Source organism: Mytilus trossulus, chromosome 2 (genome assembly GCF_036588685.1).
Source record: "Mytilus trossulus isolate FHL-02 chromosome 2, PNRI_Mtr1.1.1.hap1, whole genome shotgun sequence".
NCBI lineage: Eukaryota > Metazoa > Mollusca > Bivalvia > Mytilida > Mytilidae > Mytilus > Mytilus trossulus.
Window position 1 is genome coordinate 51,321,187 of NC_086374.1, and position 21,206 is coordinate 51,342,392.

The 21,206-nt window shown below is 30.8% G+C and overlaps 1 protein-coding gene across 1 annotated transcript in view; it reads left to right on the forward strand.

Annotated features, from left to right (window-relative positions):
• Nucleotides 1–21,206, forward strand: part of LOC134707527 (cubilin-like) — a 122,341-nt gene that overhangs the window by 15,315 nt on the left and 85,820 nt on the right. Inside the window, exons 6-19 of the mRNA XM_063567369.1 lie at nt 2,957–2,998; nt 3,369–3,419; nt 7,047–7,085; nt 10,452–10,553; nt 12,650–12,753; nt 13,273–13,402; nt 13,859–14,159; nt 14,775–14,870; nt 15,775–15,908; nt 17,108–17,294; nt 17,708–17,823; nt 19,035–19,275; nt 20,482–20,666; nt 20,888–21,053. Coding sequence (XP_063423439.1) covers nt 2,957–2,998; nt 3,369–3,419; nt 7,047–7,085; nt 10,452–10,553; nt 12,650–12,753; nt 13,273–13,402; nt 13,859–14,159; nt 14,775–14,870; nt 15,775–15,908; nt 17,108–17,294; nt 17,708–17,823; nt 19,035–19,275; nt 20,482–20,666; nt 20,888–21,053 — 1,894 coding nt within the window. The remainder of the gene's footprint in view (nt 1–2,956; nt 2,999–3,368; nt 3,420–7,046; nt 7,086–10,451; nt 10,554–12,649; nt 12,754–13,272; nt 13,403–13,858; nt 14,160–14,774; nt 14,871–15,774; nt 15,909–17,107; nt 17,295–17,707; nt 17,824–19,034; nt 19,276–20,481; nt 20,667–20,887; nt 21,054–21,206) is intronic.

Below are 21,206 nucleotides of genomic sequence, written 5' to 3' on the forward strand. Positions count from 1 at the left end.
ACGAGAGTTGAATGGTGGTCACGGTAGATCCTTTGGAGCAATTTCAGTTAAGCACCATTTGCGCAGAAATTGTTATAGAGCACAAAAGTCTTGCCTTAGTGACATCTAAACGGCCATAAGGCGTTAATATCGAATTCTGTAGACCAAAAATCATTCATTATGTACCAAAAACCGTCAGTGGTGGTTCCATAGACACTTGGCACCCATCTTGGCCAAAAGTCATGTGTTTTACCTGATTTTGGTCCGATCGAGCAAATTTTGCATTAGATTGGACATGGTTTAGAGGATGAAAACCACCACCAATATCATATAGTCAGCTTGAGTTTGATATGCGGGACAAGTGGAACAACATTCCTCGAGATCACATTAAACGTCCTGGATGATAAGTTCTACGGCGCTGTCGAGATTGCGCTGCACAACGGGGTTGTAACATGTTTTGTTAGAACTGGGAGTTGATGATTCTACATTGGATGTTTCGTTTACCTATAGCGTCTGAAAGATGACAATTAAACATTTTTGTTTGATATCGATCTATTGTTAGAATTGTTAATTTTCAGGAACAATTTATTTTGAAAGATAATCATTTCTAATATAAATTTTATTTTTGAAAAACCAAGTGTGTGTTTTCATTGGCACTCAGTATATCTCTTTTATCACTTTTATGCACTTTTTAAACTTTAAAAAACAAAACTAATGAGTTACATAAAATTTTTGTTAAGAAAGCCTTTTGTAATATGACATGCACAAATGCACTTTATTATTGCTCAAATTTTCATTGTTATCCTTGTTGTTAGTTAATATAAACATTATCAAATTTATTGCATGTAATGTATTGTATAAAGCATTTTCGAAATGAATGTACAACGTCAACTCTGCATGCATATACATCAGAGCTCCAGATAAGCTGCGTATTTGCGTGATCACGCAATACAAATAATAAAAAAACCCAATGCAATTGCCCATTGCAGGGTTCAATTACCCAATAAATTCAATGGAAAACCCAATTATATGCCTAAAACATGAGTTCTTAACCCTTTAATAGACTACCGTTTGCGTTTTTAACCCTTATCTGGTTTACAGTCGTCCCGTAAACCTTTTTTAAAATTTTTATAACTGGAAATTTCCTGTCGTTCTAAAAATAGATCCCTGCATCAAGTAGCTGAAATGGGTCCCTGTTTGAGTTTTCCGTTGCTCAATAGGTGCAAGTGTTTTTGTAAACATTTCGATCTTCTCGGCGTTTATCCAATTAGAGTGTGTCATGTCGTCATATTTTTTTCGCATTGCTCGGGATTTACCATAACATACATTGAATTAAAACGAAAGTGAATGTCCCGTAAAAATATTGAATAGAAGCATGTTATTGGCTTCTATTGAAAAGCTGAGGGAAAGTTATGATGATAACAAGACTCAGCCAGTGTTTTAAGGAAGCATCCATTGAACGCACATGCGTGTGTACGTTCCATATCGAGAACATTGCTAATAAACACGGGTTTTCATCAAAAACGAAATCAGTTGGGAAAAGTTAAAGGCCAAATCAATTATGAAATGATAAAGCATCAGAAACCAAAAGTTCTAATTAAAGACAACTAAACCCGAATTTCTGTAAATTGAATAAAAAAAAATCATGCAAGTATAATTAGAGTTTATATACTAATTTTTTTTATTCATTTTACTGTTAATTCATGAATACCAACACCGGCACGGCGGATCAGGCACTGGTCTCAGAATTTATTATATAAAGGTATAAGACGAGGGCTTGTGAATACACATATCCGTTTTTGTTAGAAAATACAAAACTGACAAAAGGTTTGAAACGGAACACAAATAAAAACTACAATTGCTTCTCAGTGAATAAACCAAATTAAACAGGTAAACAAAGAAAGAAACATTTTTAAGAAAAAATTGGGGTCAGATATTGCCTAAATATTCAATATGTGTCGATGAAAAACCCAATTCATTAAGGAGCTTGGTGGTGAAAAACCCAATTTGATATTAACCTGAGGGGTGAATTAGAATTGATAATGCAATTAAAAAACTTTATCACCCTATTATATAAGAAAATGGTGGGTAAAAACCCCAATTTGTGAATTCTTATCTGGAGCTCTGTATACATATTAGATATAGTTCAGGAGTCCATTTCACAAAAAAAACTTACGACTAAGATTGATCGTAAGTATACTGATTTGTTCATGACTTAAGACCAATCTTTTGTGAAATCAACTCCTGATACTTTTTATTTGCTTAACATGTGAGAAGATACAAGTAGTTATCAAAGGGTACCAGGCTTATAATTTGATTCGCCAGACACTCGTTTCATCTACATAAGACTCATCTCAACAGAGTTTGTGATGGTTTTTTTTTGTCGTTCTTGAATAAAATGATATTTCTCACTATGACATCTATTGGAAAATACCTAAATTATGACTGTCCTTTGTAAAATTTAAGGTACCAAAATGTTGTCATCTTTTTGGACATAAAGGTGCAATCCAGAAATCACTTTACACATAATTGATCTTAATGCATGTTTTCCAAATTCTCTTAGATTATAAATATCAATAGATATTTTATAACTTCTGTGCATGAGTTTGGAAATATTAAAAATATATTAGATACTACACTGCATATACATTGTACTGTAAACCAACTTTTTTTTTTTAGTATACTCTATTTTGTGTTTAGCCCTGGCTATTCTTATTCGTGATGATTTAATTTTGCAATTTTCATATTTGCTTGATGCATTTAAAAATGTGGAAATATCAAAGTTTTACATATTCATGTTATTTTTCTACTTGCGAAAGCAAAGATAAATTGCTCGCTTAAATAAGTTGGAATACAGTAATAATTGATTTATATCGTGCAAGTTAATTTTTGTTGTGCATGTTTATTAATATTATGCATGTTTATTAATATTGTGCATGTTTATTAATATCATGCATGTTAATTTATATTGACACAGGTTGATGGCATTGTAACACAGGATACCAGTCAGAATGAATCAGTAAGTGTAAACCAGTTTTGTGGGAGAGGCCTCAGAAATGGTCTTTTCACTAGAAGACTTGCTGTATGGGCTTTGCACATTGTTGAAGGCTGTAGGGTGACCTATAGTTGTTAATTTCTGTGTCATTTTGTGTGTCATTTTGGTCTCTTGTGGATAGCTGTCTTATTGGCAATCATACCACATCTTCTTTTTTTATATTGAATGAATGCATGACTCTGCATCTTGTGTCATGTTAAAAAAAGAATCTTTCATTTCTTTTTTTCACTAAAGACAAATGAGTTGCCTAATGTAGTTGAATGCATGTCATGCATGGTCACACAACAATGATTTGATTGTTATTTATAAACCATTTTATGATTGGTTATACTAGGTAAGAAGATACCATAGAGGACGAAATAATACAAGAGGTGTCAGTAGAAGGGTAATTATTTTGTAATCTCAAGTTTTATTGGCATTTTATTTATTACAATTTAAGATATGAATTTGATTTTTGTGTTTCAAACACCACTTTTTAAGCACCGCTTTGGGGCTATTTCATGGCTGCCAGTTTTTATTGGTGGAGCAAGCCAGAGTGCCTGGAGAACACCACAACCTTTGATAGGTAAACTGACAATCCTAGTCAATTAAGATTGGAGTAGAGAGCACCTGCAAGCGCTGGGTTTGAACTCACAACCTCAGTGTTGCTAGTTATTACAGTAGTAACTACTTAGACCACTCTGCCACTGAGGCCTTGTACATTTTAAGATCAGTAAGTTCTGTCAATATAGTACATGTTTGATAAATAGTCTAAATCAAACTTTATACTATTAATTCCAATATGATATGTTTCACAAGTAGAGATTTATGATCAATCTGATATTAAAGGTTGAGGATAGTAACTTATTAGTGTTATACTAAGCGTGAAATTATTTATTTAGAATAGGTATGAAGGAATTTTCTTATCTTTGTAAACATCAGATATTTACAGTGTTATCTGTGCCTTTTTAGCTCACCTGGCCTAAAAGGCCATGTGAGCTTTTCTCATCACTTGGCTTCCGTCGTCGTCGTCGTCGTCTGTTGTCTTTAACAATTTTTCAAACATCTTCTCCTCTGAAACTACTGAATGGATTTGAATGAAACTTAGCATGATTGTTCCTTAGATTATCCTGCACAAAGTGTGTGCTTCGATTTTTCATCCGTCAAAAAACATGGCCGCTGTTACTTAAAATAGAACATAGGGGTCAAATTCAGTTTTTGGCATATATCTCAAAAACGAAAGCATTTAGAGCAAATCTTACATGGGGGGAAAAATGTTCATTAGGTCAAGATCTATCAGCCCCTTAATTTTCAGATGAATCATACAAACCATTGTTGGGTTGCTGCCACTTAATTGGTAATTTTAAGGAAATTTTGCAGTTTTTGGTCATTATCTTGAATATTAATATAGATAAGATAAACTGTAAACAGCAAAAATGATCAGCAAAGTAAGATCTACAAATAAGTTAACATGACCAAAATTGTCAATTGACCCCTTAAGGGGTAATTGTCCTTTAATGACAATTTTTCACAATTTGTTCATCATATTTGCTAACTTTGAAAAAATCTTCTCCTCTGAAACTACTGAATGGATTTGGATGAAACCTAGCAAGATTTTTCCTTAGATTATCCTGCACAAAGTGTGTGCTTTGATTTTTGATCTGTCAAAAAACATGGCCGTCATTACTTAAAATAGAACATAGGGGTCAAATGCAGTTTTTGGCTTATATCTCAAAAATGAAAGCATTTAGAGCAATCTGAGATGGGGTAAAAATGTTCATTAGGTCAATATCTATCAGCCCTGGAATTTTCAAATGAATCAAACAACCCATTGTTGTGTTGCTGCCACTTAATTGGTAATTTTAAGGAAATTTTGCATTTTTTGGTCATTATCTTGAATATTATTATAGATAAAGATAAACTGTAAACAGCAAAAATAATCAGCAAAGTAAGATCTACAAATAAGTTAATATGACCAAAATTGTCAATTGACCCCTTAAGGGGTTATTGTCCTTTAATGACAATTTTTCACAATTTGTTCATCATATTTGCTAACTTTAAAAAATCTTCTTCTCTAAAAATACTCAACCAAATTCAACCAAACTTCAACTGAATGATCAGTAGGGTGTATAAAATAAAGTTTGTGCTTTATTTTTTATTTCGTCAAAAAACATGGCTGTCATGGCTAAAAAAAGAACACAGAGTTAAATGCAGTTTTTGGCTTATCTCTCAAAAACTCCAGCATTTAGAGCAAATAAGACAAGAAGTTAAAGTATTTATTAGGTCAAGGTCTACCTGTCTTGAAATTTTCAGCCGAATTGGGTAACTGGTTTTTCAGGTATAATGCCCCTGAATTGATGATTTTAAAGAAATTTTGCAGTTTTTGGTTATTATCTTGTATATTATTATAGATACAGATAAACTGTTTATAGCAAAAATGTTAAGCAAAGTAAGATCTACAAATAAGTCAATTAAGGAGTTATTGCCCTTTAAAGACTTTTTTCACAATTTGTTCATCATGTTGACTTACTTTAAAAAAATCTTCTCCTTTGCTGCTATATCAATTTCAGCCAAACTTGGGCTAAATCAGTTTCAGAGTATCTAGTATAAATTTTATATTTCATTTCCTTGTATGTCAAGAAACATAGCTCCTATGGCTAAAATAGAACATAGGAGAAAACGATTTTTTTTTTGCTTTTGAAGAAAATAGGACGATTCAAAGAACATTTAAATAAATTGAAAAGCCAAAATAATCATTGATGAGAGATTTAACCAAAAAAATTAAGGTGAGCGATTCAGGCTCTTGAGAGCCTCTTGTTTTTTCATGCAATAAATTTATTTCTTACAGGGGCACTAGGTCTAGCTGTCAAATTCATGTTCACCAATTTGACGCAAATTCTTATACTTTATTTCTAACAATGTAAAACATTTTTCTTAACTTTCAAAAGTATAATATAATCAATTTACAGGACATGGTCTCAGTAAGATGAAGCTTTGTTTCGTGTGAATTTTAGCCAAGAATAAAGAATAAATTTGTGTGGATCGAATCAGTTAATCATATTATTTACCTTTGTTTCACTTTCAATGTTGACATTCTTTTCCTTTAAATGCCCGTACATGGACAATGCATGCGTTATTCTATCTCTTTCTATGGGGTTAAATTGGAGTTCACATGAATACAGATTTAATGAGGTTGAATTATTCACTTTCAATGTTTATTAGCTTAATTTGACAAAATTGAACCATTTTAGCTGATAAAAGCAAATTATTATTTCACTATTTCACTTTCATTAATGATTGAATAAAAATAAAATCATACTTTTGATTTTTATATTTCTCGTATCTAGTGCCCCTTTAATACTACTGTACATGCTACATTTGTTATCAGTAGCGATGGATTGGAATATGAAATAAGTCTTCCACCTTAAAACATATCAAGTGGATCATACATTTAGATACTATCTGGATGTAACTCTTTACCTCAGATGACCGCAGATACTGTGCCAGTCTATGGATTCATTGTTATTCCTTGGATACCAAATTTCATGGATTTCATGGATAAATGGGTACCACAAGTACATGAATTAAAATATTGATGAAGTTCAGATTTTCCCACATGCATGAAATTTTTTACCCATGATAATTGATTAATAGAAAGTCAAATAGTTTGTCAAGTTCTTTTGAAATTGACTAATTGAGGTTAAACTATAGAGAGATAAAGTTACCAGGTTACCTGAGTATGTTAAAGTGCATATCACAATTAAAGATGTCTTTCTGGATTTTTTTCTTATTTTAAAAAAAATACTGATAAGAAACAGTTTTAGTTATGTAATAATCTGATTTTGTTCATTACTTAGAAATTTAATGATATCATGTCAATTGTATATGTAGGTTATTTTTATAAATCGACTGTAAAAATGCTGAACTTTTTTAAAAATGAACTCAACACATTAAACTACAGTATATATTATAAGTCGTGGATTTTAATTCACTGTTATATTACATCCAAATTAACTCTTTGTTTTAATTTCAGATCAGAAGACTAGAAAGGCGAGTAAATCAGCTTAGAAGTGTGAGTAGCTTTGAAATCTTGTGAAGTTAAACGAAAAAAATAATGATTTTTACCTTTATGATTTTATACAGAAACTATTGTTACCAGATGTTTGTACTTTGATCCTTTTGTAGTTCTTTTTCAATTTCAGGTAAAAAAACAACTAAATCAAATACTACTTTATAACAATATTGTGTATTGAATCATAAAATCATAGGTACCAGTCTTCTTTAACCTTCTACTTTTACTCTCTTTTATTCTTTGTTCTTATAACGTGATTCTGTACTTTAAAAGATCCCGCCAGTATGATATTGGTCTATTATATGTCATTATGATATATTTCTATAAATGATTATGAATTACTATATACTTTGAGCCACAAACGTCAAAATCATTTAATTGCGTAGTGGAATTAACAATTTTTGGATTCTTATAAATTCTATCTATAAATTTTGGACTAGTTTGAATCTCGGTCTGTTTCTGAAATTTATTCTTACATACTTTTGACTTTTTAACCCTGTATGCTTAGCTTACATTGCCTATGTGAATTTTAAAATTGTTTGTATGGTGTCATCCTGGTTTGCCCACTTTTAATTACATGCATATGTAAACATAGGGGGAATTGTTGTTTTAACAATTATGGTTTATTTCTAAATAAAAGTCATAATTTTTACTTTTTATTTTACCTGTAATTTTTATATAAATGATACAATATTCTGCTAATAAATCAATGAAAATCTGCAAAAATATTTTTTTATTTTAATATTTTTGAGCAGGAAAATGTGCAGAATTTGGCATTATACATCTTATTTTACCTGTACTTTTTAATAAAAGATAATACATTGTATATTCTGCTATTAACTCAAGAAAAATGTGCAAAGATATTTTTGATTTGATATAATTTTGAAGGAAAGTGTATACACTCGAAATTGACAAATATAAAAATGTGTATTACTTTTATAATTTATTAACAAAAAGTTTTAATTGTTGTCACATTCTGAAAAATTATAAACTAAAGAATAATATATATATATTTATTATTTAAATAAATACACTGCTCTGAAATTAATATAACAAATGTCAAATTAGTTGTAACAAATAGAATATAAATGCAACTGCAGCTTAACAAATGCACAATTTGAACAGTAAATCTGTCTCTAAGAGCTCTGAAAGGTAGCATTTTCTTATTTTTAAAACAAATCCGAAGCTAAGTAAGGATTCATCGCTAAAGAAATTCAGTAACATCTTCATTTAGAAAAAAATATGAGACAGCAACCAACAACACAGATGGTATTCCCAACTTTATTATAAGTGTATTTGTTGAAAGGCACAGTATTGTTGAATACAAACGTATGATAAAGAAAATGAAACAACACTTGATTTAAAAGACAAGCCGCAGTATAACCTCTTGTTCCACCCCAACTCGTTGAGGACGTTTTGCAAAAAAGTTTAGAAGACATTGGTGAAGCTGACAAAATACTTGCTACAACATTATTGACTGATTATGTGACAGAATTCTAGGTTGAAGTATATCGCTTTCTATAGAACACCAAAATTATGATGAGACTCCAACATGCCCATCCTACGAGACAAATGAGTTAAGGGGGTTCGCGGGTCTAAATCATTTATATAGGATTTCTCTATACTTTTCTATAAATAAACTTTATCTTAAAGTTAATAGAAAAATAAAATAAAAAAAAGTGGGGTCACCGTTCATTTGCGCTCACAATCTGCCTTCGAAAGAAGCATACATTTTTGTAAAAGTGGATTTTTTCTGTTGAAGTAATAGGAGAAATAAAGTTAATATCGAAATAAAAAAAAGAAATTTATTACAGAAATCGCTCAAATTTTACAATAATTTAGTTTAAGTACAGCTTATATGGAAATTATATTAAAAAATATAGGTCACCGATGAGTTGAAAAAGATATTTAAATTTTAAGGCTAAAAAATGGCATTTTTCCACCAAAGGGAGATAATTTGGAACTTTTTCAATGATGTATACATTTTAAAAGTCATCTGGGGCCAACACGAATTGATTGTTTTGAATGATTTTTGTACCATATGATAAAGTTACAACTACAAAAGGTAACAAATAAAATTTGTATTGAAAAAGAAATGTTAAATTTTTTTCTGAAATTTGTATACCCTCGAGCCTCCTTAATGAAGAAGTACCAGGCACTAATAGAAAGAAATGTTATCCAGTATGCAGGAGGAGGAGCCCGCCCACTAAAAAGAAGAAGATTCAAAGTAATAGACCAGATACCGACAAGGAATCGTCAGAGTGATAGACTCTTCTGACATAGCATCCCATCATCTCAATTTCAATTGAACAACTTAATGAAATATTGTTTTAGTGTCTTTTTTAATATAATGTTTTGCCGCTTTTGTCAAATTGATATGATATATAACATATTCTATTGCCCTTTAGTATACATACTGTGCCCATGGTACACCTTATTCTTTATTTTACCATGATAGTGCTTTATTTATTCCCTATGTAATGCACTTATAAACTTTGATTCATATATCATATAAATTATGTTTGCAATATTTGTATTGCAGTATTTATATCATGAAAATCATTCAGAAACTAAAATAATATGAAGACACTTTTATTACTGAATGTCATTCAATTGTTTTGTCTATAATTGTATGTTTTATGATAATATTGAATTGATATCAAATTATTGAGAGAAACCCTAAGTGATTTATTTATTATTTTTCTTCAAAAATCATAATAAAAAATAAGTAAATATAGAAAGAAAACACTGATAAACTATATACCTAAGTTGGAACAGACTATACAATTGTATGCTCATTAAACCTTTTGTCTTTTTTGTTTTCTTTGCTATTAGATAATTGGTAGGATTAAAAGTGGGCAAACCAGGAGTAAACCGTTTGTATGCACATTGAACCACAAATTTATGTGACGTATAAAAAAATTTCTGAAGTCAGACACTCAAATCAACCAATCTGTAGATAGTAGATGTTTTTGTGTTCTGTTAAATTGTTCCTTTTAAAATTGTTATAGGATGATGACTAATGTACCCATATTTTGACTATTTTATTTATTGTGTCTGTTTATTGAACACATCAATGTAAATATAACAGAATTTGATGAGACTCATTAAAGTGAGAGGGTTAGCGCTATAGAACCAGGTTTAATCCACCATTTTCTACATTTGAAAATGCCTGTACCAAGTCAGGAATATGACAGTTCTTGTCCATTCATTTTTGATGTGTTTTGTTATTTGATTTTGCCATGTGATTATGGACTTTCCGAGTTGATTTTCCTCTAAGTTCAGTATTTTTGTGATTTTACTTTTTAATAATGTAATACAACAATAATTGCAGACTGAATGCTACCATTATGATGTTTATTTCAGTTACTGACAGCAGACGAGTGTAGCAGTAATCCATGTAGGAATGGCGGTTCTTGTGTAGATAGATACAATGGATTTACATGCAAATGTCCAAATGCATGGCAGGTATGAAAATAAGTAGTGGTAGTGTGTCTATATGTATATTATTTAATTTTGGATGTAACACATCTTCTGATTGGCTGACGTTATTTTGTTATGAGCCCATAGACATAATTTAGTCATGTGACCGTGACGTCATTAACATTTTTTCATTGTTTTCTTTGGTTTAAAATGGAATTTAGAATTAAATTATAAGAAATAACTCTAATATCTTTTCTGTCTATTCGAAATAACATAAAAAATATTAGTCATTCCTTAAATATATATGTAAGAATTTTACATCAAGCCTCACATCTATGCCCGGGGGGGGGGGGGGGGGGGGGGGGAACCACTTCAAACTTTTTTGGGTAGGGGTGAGCAGACCTATAGATATATTTGGATATTTTTCATCTTCTGATACATTAGAGTTTACAAAAATTTTGAGGTTCCGCTCATTTTACGTTTTTGTTTAGAAGCAACACAGTCGCAATCATCACACATTGCTTTTCCAATAAATTCTTCACTCTTCTTTTTGCCAGTGCTATTTGCCCCTTTTATAACTTTAATTATGAAGAAATTTCAATTTGAAAAGACAATAGATAATGTTTTATCAGATAATTGTAGTAACACTTCAGATAGTATCACTTTTACTGAGTCTACATTAATTAAAAACTGATTTGTCGTTCCCTCTTGAAGGACGCTGACACAATGCTATGGAATTTCTTCTAATGTTTCATGTATGCAAACCTTTCAATGTCAATGAGGTGGAAATGTCAAAATGATTGGATTTATTGCTCCTATATCTAACCTCAGTGGAAATACCACATTGAATAAATAGAGTTTAATTGGTTTGACAAATAGCTAATGCATTTACGACTGTGGTTTAACCGTATTAAAAATAAACAGGAATATTTGATTAGTTTCAGATACTTAAAATATATATCCAGCAAGTGATAATATCAACCTATTGATATATTTAATCTGAATTTCTCACCCTTTTCATATATCATGAAGCATAAATAGTGACCTATTCCTACCAGTCATTACATAGGAAGTGCCCCCCCCCCCCCCCGAGCATCTATGTCCTTTCCTCTGATCTGTGTTCCATTAGATACTTTAAGCAATAGGTCAACTATATTTAATGCATAGATTGATTATAAGGTATACAAGTCTGTCCAGCATGGTTTATCTGACCTTGACCTCATTTTTATGGTTCATTTGTCAATGTTTAGTTTTTCTTGGTTAAGTCTGTTTCTTAGAAACTATAAGCAATAAGGTCAACTATATTTGGTTTATTAAGGAATGTAAGGTGAACATGTATTTCCCTTAAATTTAGTTTATGTGACCTTGACCTCATTTTCTTGATTCATGTTAAGTTTATATGATACCTGCAGAAAAGCTTTATATTCAGGAATATCAACATAAAATCAATGTTCAGTAAAGAAGGCGAGGCATTTCAGTGTGTGCACTCTTGTATCCTATAAGAATCGAAATAATTTCTTCTAATGTCATGCTTACGCTCAGTGTAAAACGTTGACCAATATAAAGCCTACTCATGTTAAAATAAGCATAAAGCATAATCAAGATAAAGGAATTATTTCTTTATTGAAATAACCCTATTGACTGTAAAGGAAATTGAAAATGACATTTGAACAAGCTGAAAATGATGATGAACTTGTTGATTTTGAATGAAGTTTTTTCTATGAGCCAATAACATGAAGAAAACTTGTTAAACTAGTATGGGGTGTATCAGTTTACATTCTAACAAGCAAATAAAATGAGGGTCGGCTTGCTGATTTACCATACAACAGCTAATTATTACTTTAGAAATCGATAATAAACATGGTCATTTACATGAAGAATTCGTTTTAAAAATTTGATAAATAATATGTACTATTTATTAAGAAAACAGGACCTTTGGATAAAGCTAAAATGAGGAAAACATCTGAAAATAAACACTTCTAAAATGTCCAGTTTAAAGTAGGTAGAAACCCTTTTTAGTTTTTACCTTTTAATTGTGATTCAAGTTGACTTTCAACACTTTTTGCCAGTCCATTGTCATTATATACAAAGTATTAAAGATGAATATGTTGATCTTAATGCATTTAATACTTTTATTCCAGGGAATAACTTGCGAACTTGATGTCAATGAGTGTGGTATTTATGCAGGAACAGATTTAGGCTGTCAAAATGGTGCTACGTGTGTCAATTCTCAAGGAGGATTTACGTAATATATTATTTTTATTTTTAAGAATATTTGTAGAATAAAGTTAAGGAGAGTATTTAAAGCTTGAAAGATGGTTAAAGGAAAATTATGGCTGCATGAAGGACTAGGGATAAAAGTGTCCTTTTTTGCAAAATTTTCCAAGAGAATTCTTTTCTAGTATTTATTTATTGTAATTTATTTACGGGGTAGTTATAGAATTTCTGACATCCTGATGATGCAATCAGGTTTTTTTTGCATGTAAGGGATTAGGATTTGGGTCCTGTGAAGAAGAAACTTCTATTTAGTTGATTCACAAAAATGTGTTGACCACAAGGCGTTTGAAAACCAGCTGATGGATATTCCAGTATTTAACTTGGATTTATATTACTAAGATTATATTTGTGTTGATTGGAAAAAAATTGTAATTGAACATTTATTTATCATAACGTCCCTGAATACCCAAGGTATTTACTTCAGGGGCTCTACCATACTACAGATTTAGCAGGCTTCGGTACACTACATTTGTAATTTATTTTGTAGATGTCGCTGTACAGCTGATTACCATGGTGTCCTGTGTACAGAAAGACATGATGATTGTACAGGAGCATCTAATGAACAGATGTGTGGACATGGTACATGTGTTAATAGACAACGGACACAACCAAATATGGTAAGTATTTGTTACCATTATATAGAAGCATATGTGTTGAAAAAGGTGGATGACAAATTACCATATATCAAGTTTTTTTCATGGTTTTGGTCACAAAAGAGCCAGTCAATTTGGATAATTTGATACTGTAAATTCAGAAATTATTGCGTGCATTTATTATTGCGATTTTGTCATTTTAGACTTAAATGCAATTTTAATTATTACAATTTTGAGTAAAATCCTGTTTAATTCATATTTCAAAATACGAGTTTAAATTATTGCGTTTTCAACTCTGTCGCATTTTTCTCAATAATAAAAACCTCGCAATAATTTCTGAATTTACAGTAGTTAGATAATAAGAAATAAGATACTTATTTGGTTTTGGATGTCTTTCTTAAACATTCAGTCATGGTAATTTTTTAGCTTTGCTCACTTCAAAGTTGTTACATTTTAAAATTTAGAAATGTTTTGTTTTAGCCTAAGTATACCTGCATTTGTGATGATGGGTGGACAAAGTCTGGATCTGATCCTGCGTGTACTGTGGATGTGGATGAATGCAATGAAAGATCAAATGCATGTTCAGTTGACCCTCAAGTTCCTTGTATAAATCTTCCTGGAACTTTCAGTTGTGGTCAGTGTCCAGCTGGCTATGTTGGTAATGGCTTCTCTTGTGCCGATATCAATGAATGTGCCAATAACAATGGTGGATGTTCTTTAGTTCCTCGTGTAGATTGTACCAACACACGTGGATCAAGATCTTGTGGACCTTGCCCATTAGGTATTTGAACATAACTTTGTTATTAAATCTTTAACTTTTTACACAATATACTTTTATATAATTTTTGATTTTACTGAAGTTTGCATACATTTTCAATGATAGAAGCATAAAAAAACATGCACTTAATGTTCAGGGTTTTTTCAAAGATTCTTAAATTTAGAGGGAATGATATACTTATCTTACGTATTAACATAGTGCTCCAGAGTAAAGATATTGAATGAGGAGATGTGATAAAATTGCCAATGAGACACAACTATCCAACAGTGTCCAAATAACATGGATTAGATCATATATAAAGGTTAATCAGTTTCAGGTGACCATACTTTTAAACAACAGTCACATGATTTAGGGTTTCAAAATAATTGGTAACTTCAGGAAAAGATATTTGACATATTCTGATAACCATCGTTACCATGTCCTGAAGATTATGCACAAATTGAGACTGTTATTAATCAAAACATGTCTTTTGAGAACAAGATTCATATCTTATTATTACTTTTTAAAGAAAAAGATTATCTTACCCCCTCCCTTGTAAATAAACATATTCTTAAAATGATTAAAAGTAAAAAAACTTAGTTAGTCAGAGCAATTATGACAGATGTGTTTCCATTATAGGTTACCAAGGAAATGGAGTCACATGTTCCTGGGTTGGTCTGTGTGGGACAAATAATGGAGGATGTCATCCCATGGCTGTTTGTTCTGAAAATCCAGGTACCCTGAATCATCAGAAAAAATTGAAAACTTGATTTACATTATTTGAATTATTTGGAGTGCATAAATTCATTTGACTCAAACCTTATTTTGATATATAATATGTTTATACTGGAACAAAAATATTACCCAATATTTCAAAGATTTCTCACTCTTATATGGAATTTACTGACCCCATATATACCGTATTAGGTCACTAGCACACTATGTAACAAATTTATCTTACTGACTATCTTAACGTGTGAAATTTAGACTAGCGACCTATCAAAATGAGCAAGTCTTCACTGAATACTGTTAGCATTAAGAAACTACTTTCATTGATCCTACAAAAACAGATACCAACAATAACAAAGTGTTAGGTTTAAAGGGTTTTATGAATTTATTTCAATCTTAATCATCAATATCTTTGTTGAATACTTTACAATTTTTTTCTCAGTACCATTTTGTTTTTATAAAGGGACGTAACACTAGTACTAACCGTGTATGAAATAAGCCCCGCCTCCCTGTCATCTTATATGGTATATAAAGGGACTTAACATCACTACTAACCTTGTATGAGATAAGCCCCACCTTCCTACAAACCTAATATGAGATATACATGGTCTCCACGAGGGCACTTTTAACCAATCAGATTCCTAGAAATGTATCGGAGGTAAATTAAATATATATATTTCAGTCATATTTTTCTGAGCGAATTTATGGTATTACTATACTTGAATTTCTTAGAAAATTAAGATAATTTTATCTGCTGATTTTGGCTGTAGAAACAACTATGAATAAATGTAGCAATCAATTAGACTGCAACACAATGACACAATTAACCAAAAAATATCCAGAGATTAATATATTGTTATGCAATTGTCCTTCTAATAGCATCTTACAGTTATAAAGCATATATTTATAGGGTTTGGTGGAAGAATGTGCACCTGTCGTCAAGGCTATGTAGGGAATGGTATTGGAGCCAGTGGATGTGTACAGCAGGGACCCACTACTGGAGCATGTGCTAGTAACCCATGTAGAAATGGAGGCCTTTGTCAGGTTATTTTACACCATTATTATGATTCTTTTTTGTCTATTTAATTTCTGTTGTTCCAACATATAAAACCCAATTTTAACACTATCACATGATGAACTAACAATAAAGGGAGAGAACTGTAAAATGCAATGCCTAACAGAACAACTAAACTTGGAAATCAGACATGACTATAGATTTACTAATACAGTGGGTTAAGGGCATACAATACAGTTACAAGGGAGGTAATGACGTTGCTAACGTAAAATGTTATTTTCGCGACGTCAAACTGTGACATATCGGGAAAAGATGCATTATTCGACTGATTTTTATCATTCATACTGATTTAATTTGAAAACTAGTTCATGGACCCCTATTTTTCAAAACAGCAATTTGTTTCATTTTGCAGGGAGATTATGTGTCCCAAATTTTATAAAACTGTAAATAGAGGATTTTTTTTAATCTTGATAAACATGCGTAAAAAAATGACGTATTTTCCTCAATTCATGAACATTTGATAAATATGAGTTATTTCTGAATAAAAAATAAATACTTTTTTATGATACTTATAAAATACAGAAATTACCGATTATTTAACAAAAAACAATTTGTGTTTATTTTTTATAACAAAAAAGTTATGTCTTTCTTTCGAAAAAGAAATTACGGTCACAAATCTGAATTTTGAGCAAATAAAAAAAATTTCGACCTCATTTTACTCAAAAATTAGCACATGAAGGTATATTTTTTATTACATATTTGATTTAATCAGGTATAAAATAGCTTAAATGCAAATTTTCACGAACTTGTAAATACAGAATCAAAACTGTATTGTATGCCCTTAATTATTATTCATTTGATACCAATTTTTGCTGATTTTATTTATTTCTATAGAATTTGCCAAAACCAGGAATTCAATATCCATGAGAATGCAAATTTTCCTCAATCCATTAAAATATGTACCCAGGATACTGAATGAATTCACAGTACTTCTGAATCCTTAATTTTCATAGAGTACCAATATTCATGGATTTCATAGGAATGATTGAACCACAAATTTGAGCATTCTGTGAAATTTTCCAATAAGGTGAAATGCAGAATTTTACAATACCACTTTCAAGTATATATGATATTAAAATTTATTCTTAATCCATGAAAATGAGTTTTAATGAAAATAACGAATCTACAATATCATTAATCAATGAATAAAAGTTTTTATCTTTTGCAGAATTCTGGATCCTCCTTCAGTTGTGTCTGTAATCCAGGATTTGGGGGTGTGAGATGTGATACGAATATTAACGAGTGCTCCAGTAACCCATGTCAGAATGGTGGCACATGTGTAGATGGCGTTAATGGTTATAACTGTCAGTGTACTGGTACCTTCTCTGGTTCAAACTGTCAGGAACAACAACAGTGTACTTATATTTATAGTTTATTATTGTTAAATAATATGTAAATGTTCATAGATTATGAATAAGTTTGGTTCCAGTTAAATTTTAGCAAAATTTAGTGGACATATTTAACAAATTTTAAAGAAAATATTGTTTAAACCATTGCTAATAGTGTTTTTTTTCCTCATATTTTTTTTCTCATATTTTGCATATAATTGTTAATTAAACTTGTTAAAGTTTAAGCTATGTTAGATTTATTTTAAAAATCTTTAATTTTGAGTGTAAGCATGCATTGCAACAAAGTAAATAAATTTTAGCTATGTGAGTATTAATTTTAGACTGCTTATGACATATAATATGAAGCACATTGAGTTCTTTATCAAATGACATTGGTCTGTACCTAAAATCTTAATTCTAAATCCATTGTTTATATCCAGCATGTGGAGGAACACTGACTGAAGAATCTGGTACCCTTGTATATCCATTATCAACTGGTACATCATATCCACATGGTGTAAACTGTGCATGGGAGATCAGAGGGGCAGTAGGAAAGGTGAGAATATACATTTTACTATGATACACCAATTCTTTTTACAGAATTCACAACCGTAAGAATTTGATTGCCGTTTCAGTATTATTAAAATCACTTATCAGAAAATAATTGAAGTCAGACCTTGATTTTAATTTTAAAAGAAACATATATTCCAACCCCCATGAATTATTTCTTAAATAAACCTACTAAGGAGCAGATAACAGCCAAAGGTCACCAATTAGTCTTCAATGCAGCGAAAAAAATCCTGCACCCAGAGATGGGCCTGAGCTGTCCCCTAAAAAAGTGTAGATGCTTTTCAATAAGTGACATCATATATCTTTTAAAAAAAACACTACTGTCCTATCTTTTATTAGCTCGCCTGTCCCAAAACGGTCAATTGACCCCTTAAGGTGGTATGGGAGTCTAAAATAAAAATGATAGAATTTGTTCATACTTTGCCAAAATGTAGTATCTATGGATACATGTTAAAAAATATTATAAAAATGATAGGTCACCGTGCATTTTTTCAAGCTACGGGTCGTGACAAAATGACACATTTTGTATGGATTATACAGGAAAAAACACCATTTTGTGAATAGAAACTAAACGAAATGATAGAATTGTAAAATAAATTAGGAAAATATAGCTTTCAAACAATGCTTTGATAATATCAAAAGAAAAGATAGGGTCACCGTGCGTTTTTTCCGGCTAAAATACAAAGTAGGAAAATTCCATGAACAATCCAACAGAAAATGCACTGTTTCAGAGTTACCTCCCCTTAAAATGACAATTTCAAAATATTTAAAAACAACCAAAAATAATCTACACTTGTACATATATTTATATTTATAAGTTATATTCTTATAAATTGGATCTTTTAAATGTAAAAACACATGAAATATCTGCATTCTTGCATCAAATTTTGCTAATTTGATAGAAAATATGGACCTTAGATTCTCTGTTTTTTACAATCCAAGATGGCGAAAGACACCCATACCACCTTAAGGAGTTATTGCCCTTTCTTGTCAATTTTAAACGATTTTCATAAATTTTGTAAATTTTCATTCGTTTATGATATGCACATAGACCAAGGTGAGCGACACAGGCTAATTACAGCCTCTAGTTGTGTTTGCACTGTATAATCCTGACCATCTCATAATCCAAGATTATTTTCAATGATAAATTAGAAGTTTTTCTCAAAATTAATAACCTACTTGTGAATTCTTTGGCAGATACTGATGTTAACCTTTACACAGTTCAACATTGAGCAACATTCTAACTGTAACTTTGATTACCTACAAATACATGATGGACCTACAGCCTCCCAGCACAGGATCGGGAAATATTGTGGAACAACACTACCTAATGGTGGAACAATAAATACTACAACACATGAAGCATACCTGTGGTTCCATAGCGATGAAAGTATTGCACGTGATGGCTTTACAGTCACCTGGAGATCTGTTATACCAGGTAGATAATTGTTATCATTGCAGGGAAATTTAAACTTAATCTTTAATTGAGTGTCCTTCTTGTCATGTTTATTGGAGGGGATTTTGATAAAATGCTGATTCATTATTTTTATATGTACACCAATTTTCTGGGATTAATTTGATAGAGATAGATGGACCACAAATTTCAAATGTTTTTTTTAAATTTTTTTTTAATTTTCAAGAATTACAACAAATACAACACATCAAACAAACATGCAGTAATATTAGCAATACATTTGACAATATATTTATTTATAACAATAAACATAGTTGTAAATTCAATTTTATGTATATATGAAAAGAGAATATAATTACGCAAAGAAAAGAAAATTTTAAACGTATATGTAGTACTATATACCACATGAGACAGGTAAATATTTTATGAAAAGGGAAGAGGTAAAAAATATCCTGTAAGATTTCAGTACATAGTAAGTTGTTCTATAATGCCTAGTTCACACGTACCTTTAATTCAAATTGAATTCTAATCGAATGGGAATCGAATTCGCTAGTCGCGTTCACACACTCTTCTCTTTTTAATTCGAATCGAATTTGAACTACGTGTGAACTCAGCATAAAATTAAATAATATATTATGTTATTTTTGACAATTGGTATTTTAAAAAAAGATGACAAAAGGAATTATTAAAATAATACTTTAAATGCATTCCACATGGTATCAAAGTGATCTTGTCTCTTTTGACTGCCATTATTTTTTCTAAATTATACACATATTTTAACTTTTCTTTAATGGCACTGAGTGAAAGATCTTTTAAAAAACATCTACTGTTGTATATATATTGTTTCATGTATAGAAAAATCAAATTATATGGGTCACCTTTTCAAACTTTTGATATATCTCCAAAAATAAAATTTAAATGTTGAAGGACAAGACGAGAAATAAACTATCTGTGAATATAAGGTGGTTTACAGAAGTGGGCAAGACAGTTAGTTTTTATTTAAGATTCAACTTTGTTCCATGCAACTATTTACAACTTATTGTAACCCGAAAAAAAGTTGGAAACATGTTTTATGTCAAAATCACTATTGATAATGTTACAAGTAGGATGATGCAGAACTATTTAAAGAGATAAAATTAAGAAGTCAATGTGCAATTTGTTTAGTGTGTAAACCTTGAAAATTTGACTCCTGTAATGAAAAGTTCTATATGTTCTTTTATATTTTTTTAGTTTGTGGAGGTGAAGTTACTGGAAACAACCATGGCATGATTAATAGTCCTGGTTACCCTGGCAACTACCCTAACAACAGGAACTGTGTGTGGAGAATTTCTGTTGATCCAGGAAATAATATAGTGTTTGCCTTTGCTTTCCTGAATTTGGAAAGCCATGTCAATTGTAGTCATGACTACTTACAGGTATGACAGTATTTAAAATCTTATAAGAACATGTAACTGTTTGTAAGTCATTCTTATTTTACTTGAATAAATCATCTAATGGCCAAAAGACCAGATTAGTTTTCATTTGCTTTTCCTTTTATAAATAATGTGGATTATTAATTCAATTTAAAAAAATTGTAAGTTTTTAAGACTGGAAAAAAATGACATCATTCTGAAATATACAATATATATGATTTCAGATAAGGGATGGTTCCACAGATGATTCCAGATTGCTGGGTACCTATTGTAATAGCAGTATTTTACCAGCACCTCTGACCACTACTAGTCCTCATGGCTATGTATTATTACATACTGATCACAGTGTTACAAGAAAAGGATTCAGCCTTACTTATGCAGGGGTTTCAGGTTAATATTTGTATGAGTTGCATTAATGATGTAACCTGCTTTTCATTGATAAATTGCTAGGGATGAAAATTAACATGTGATGTTTCTGCACTAATGAGCTGTCATTGCCTATTATTTTCGAGTATCTGGTCCTGTCTATGATATGGAAGAACA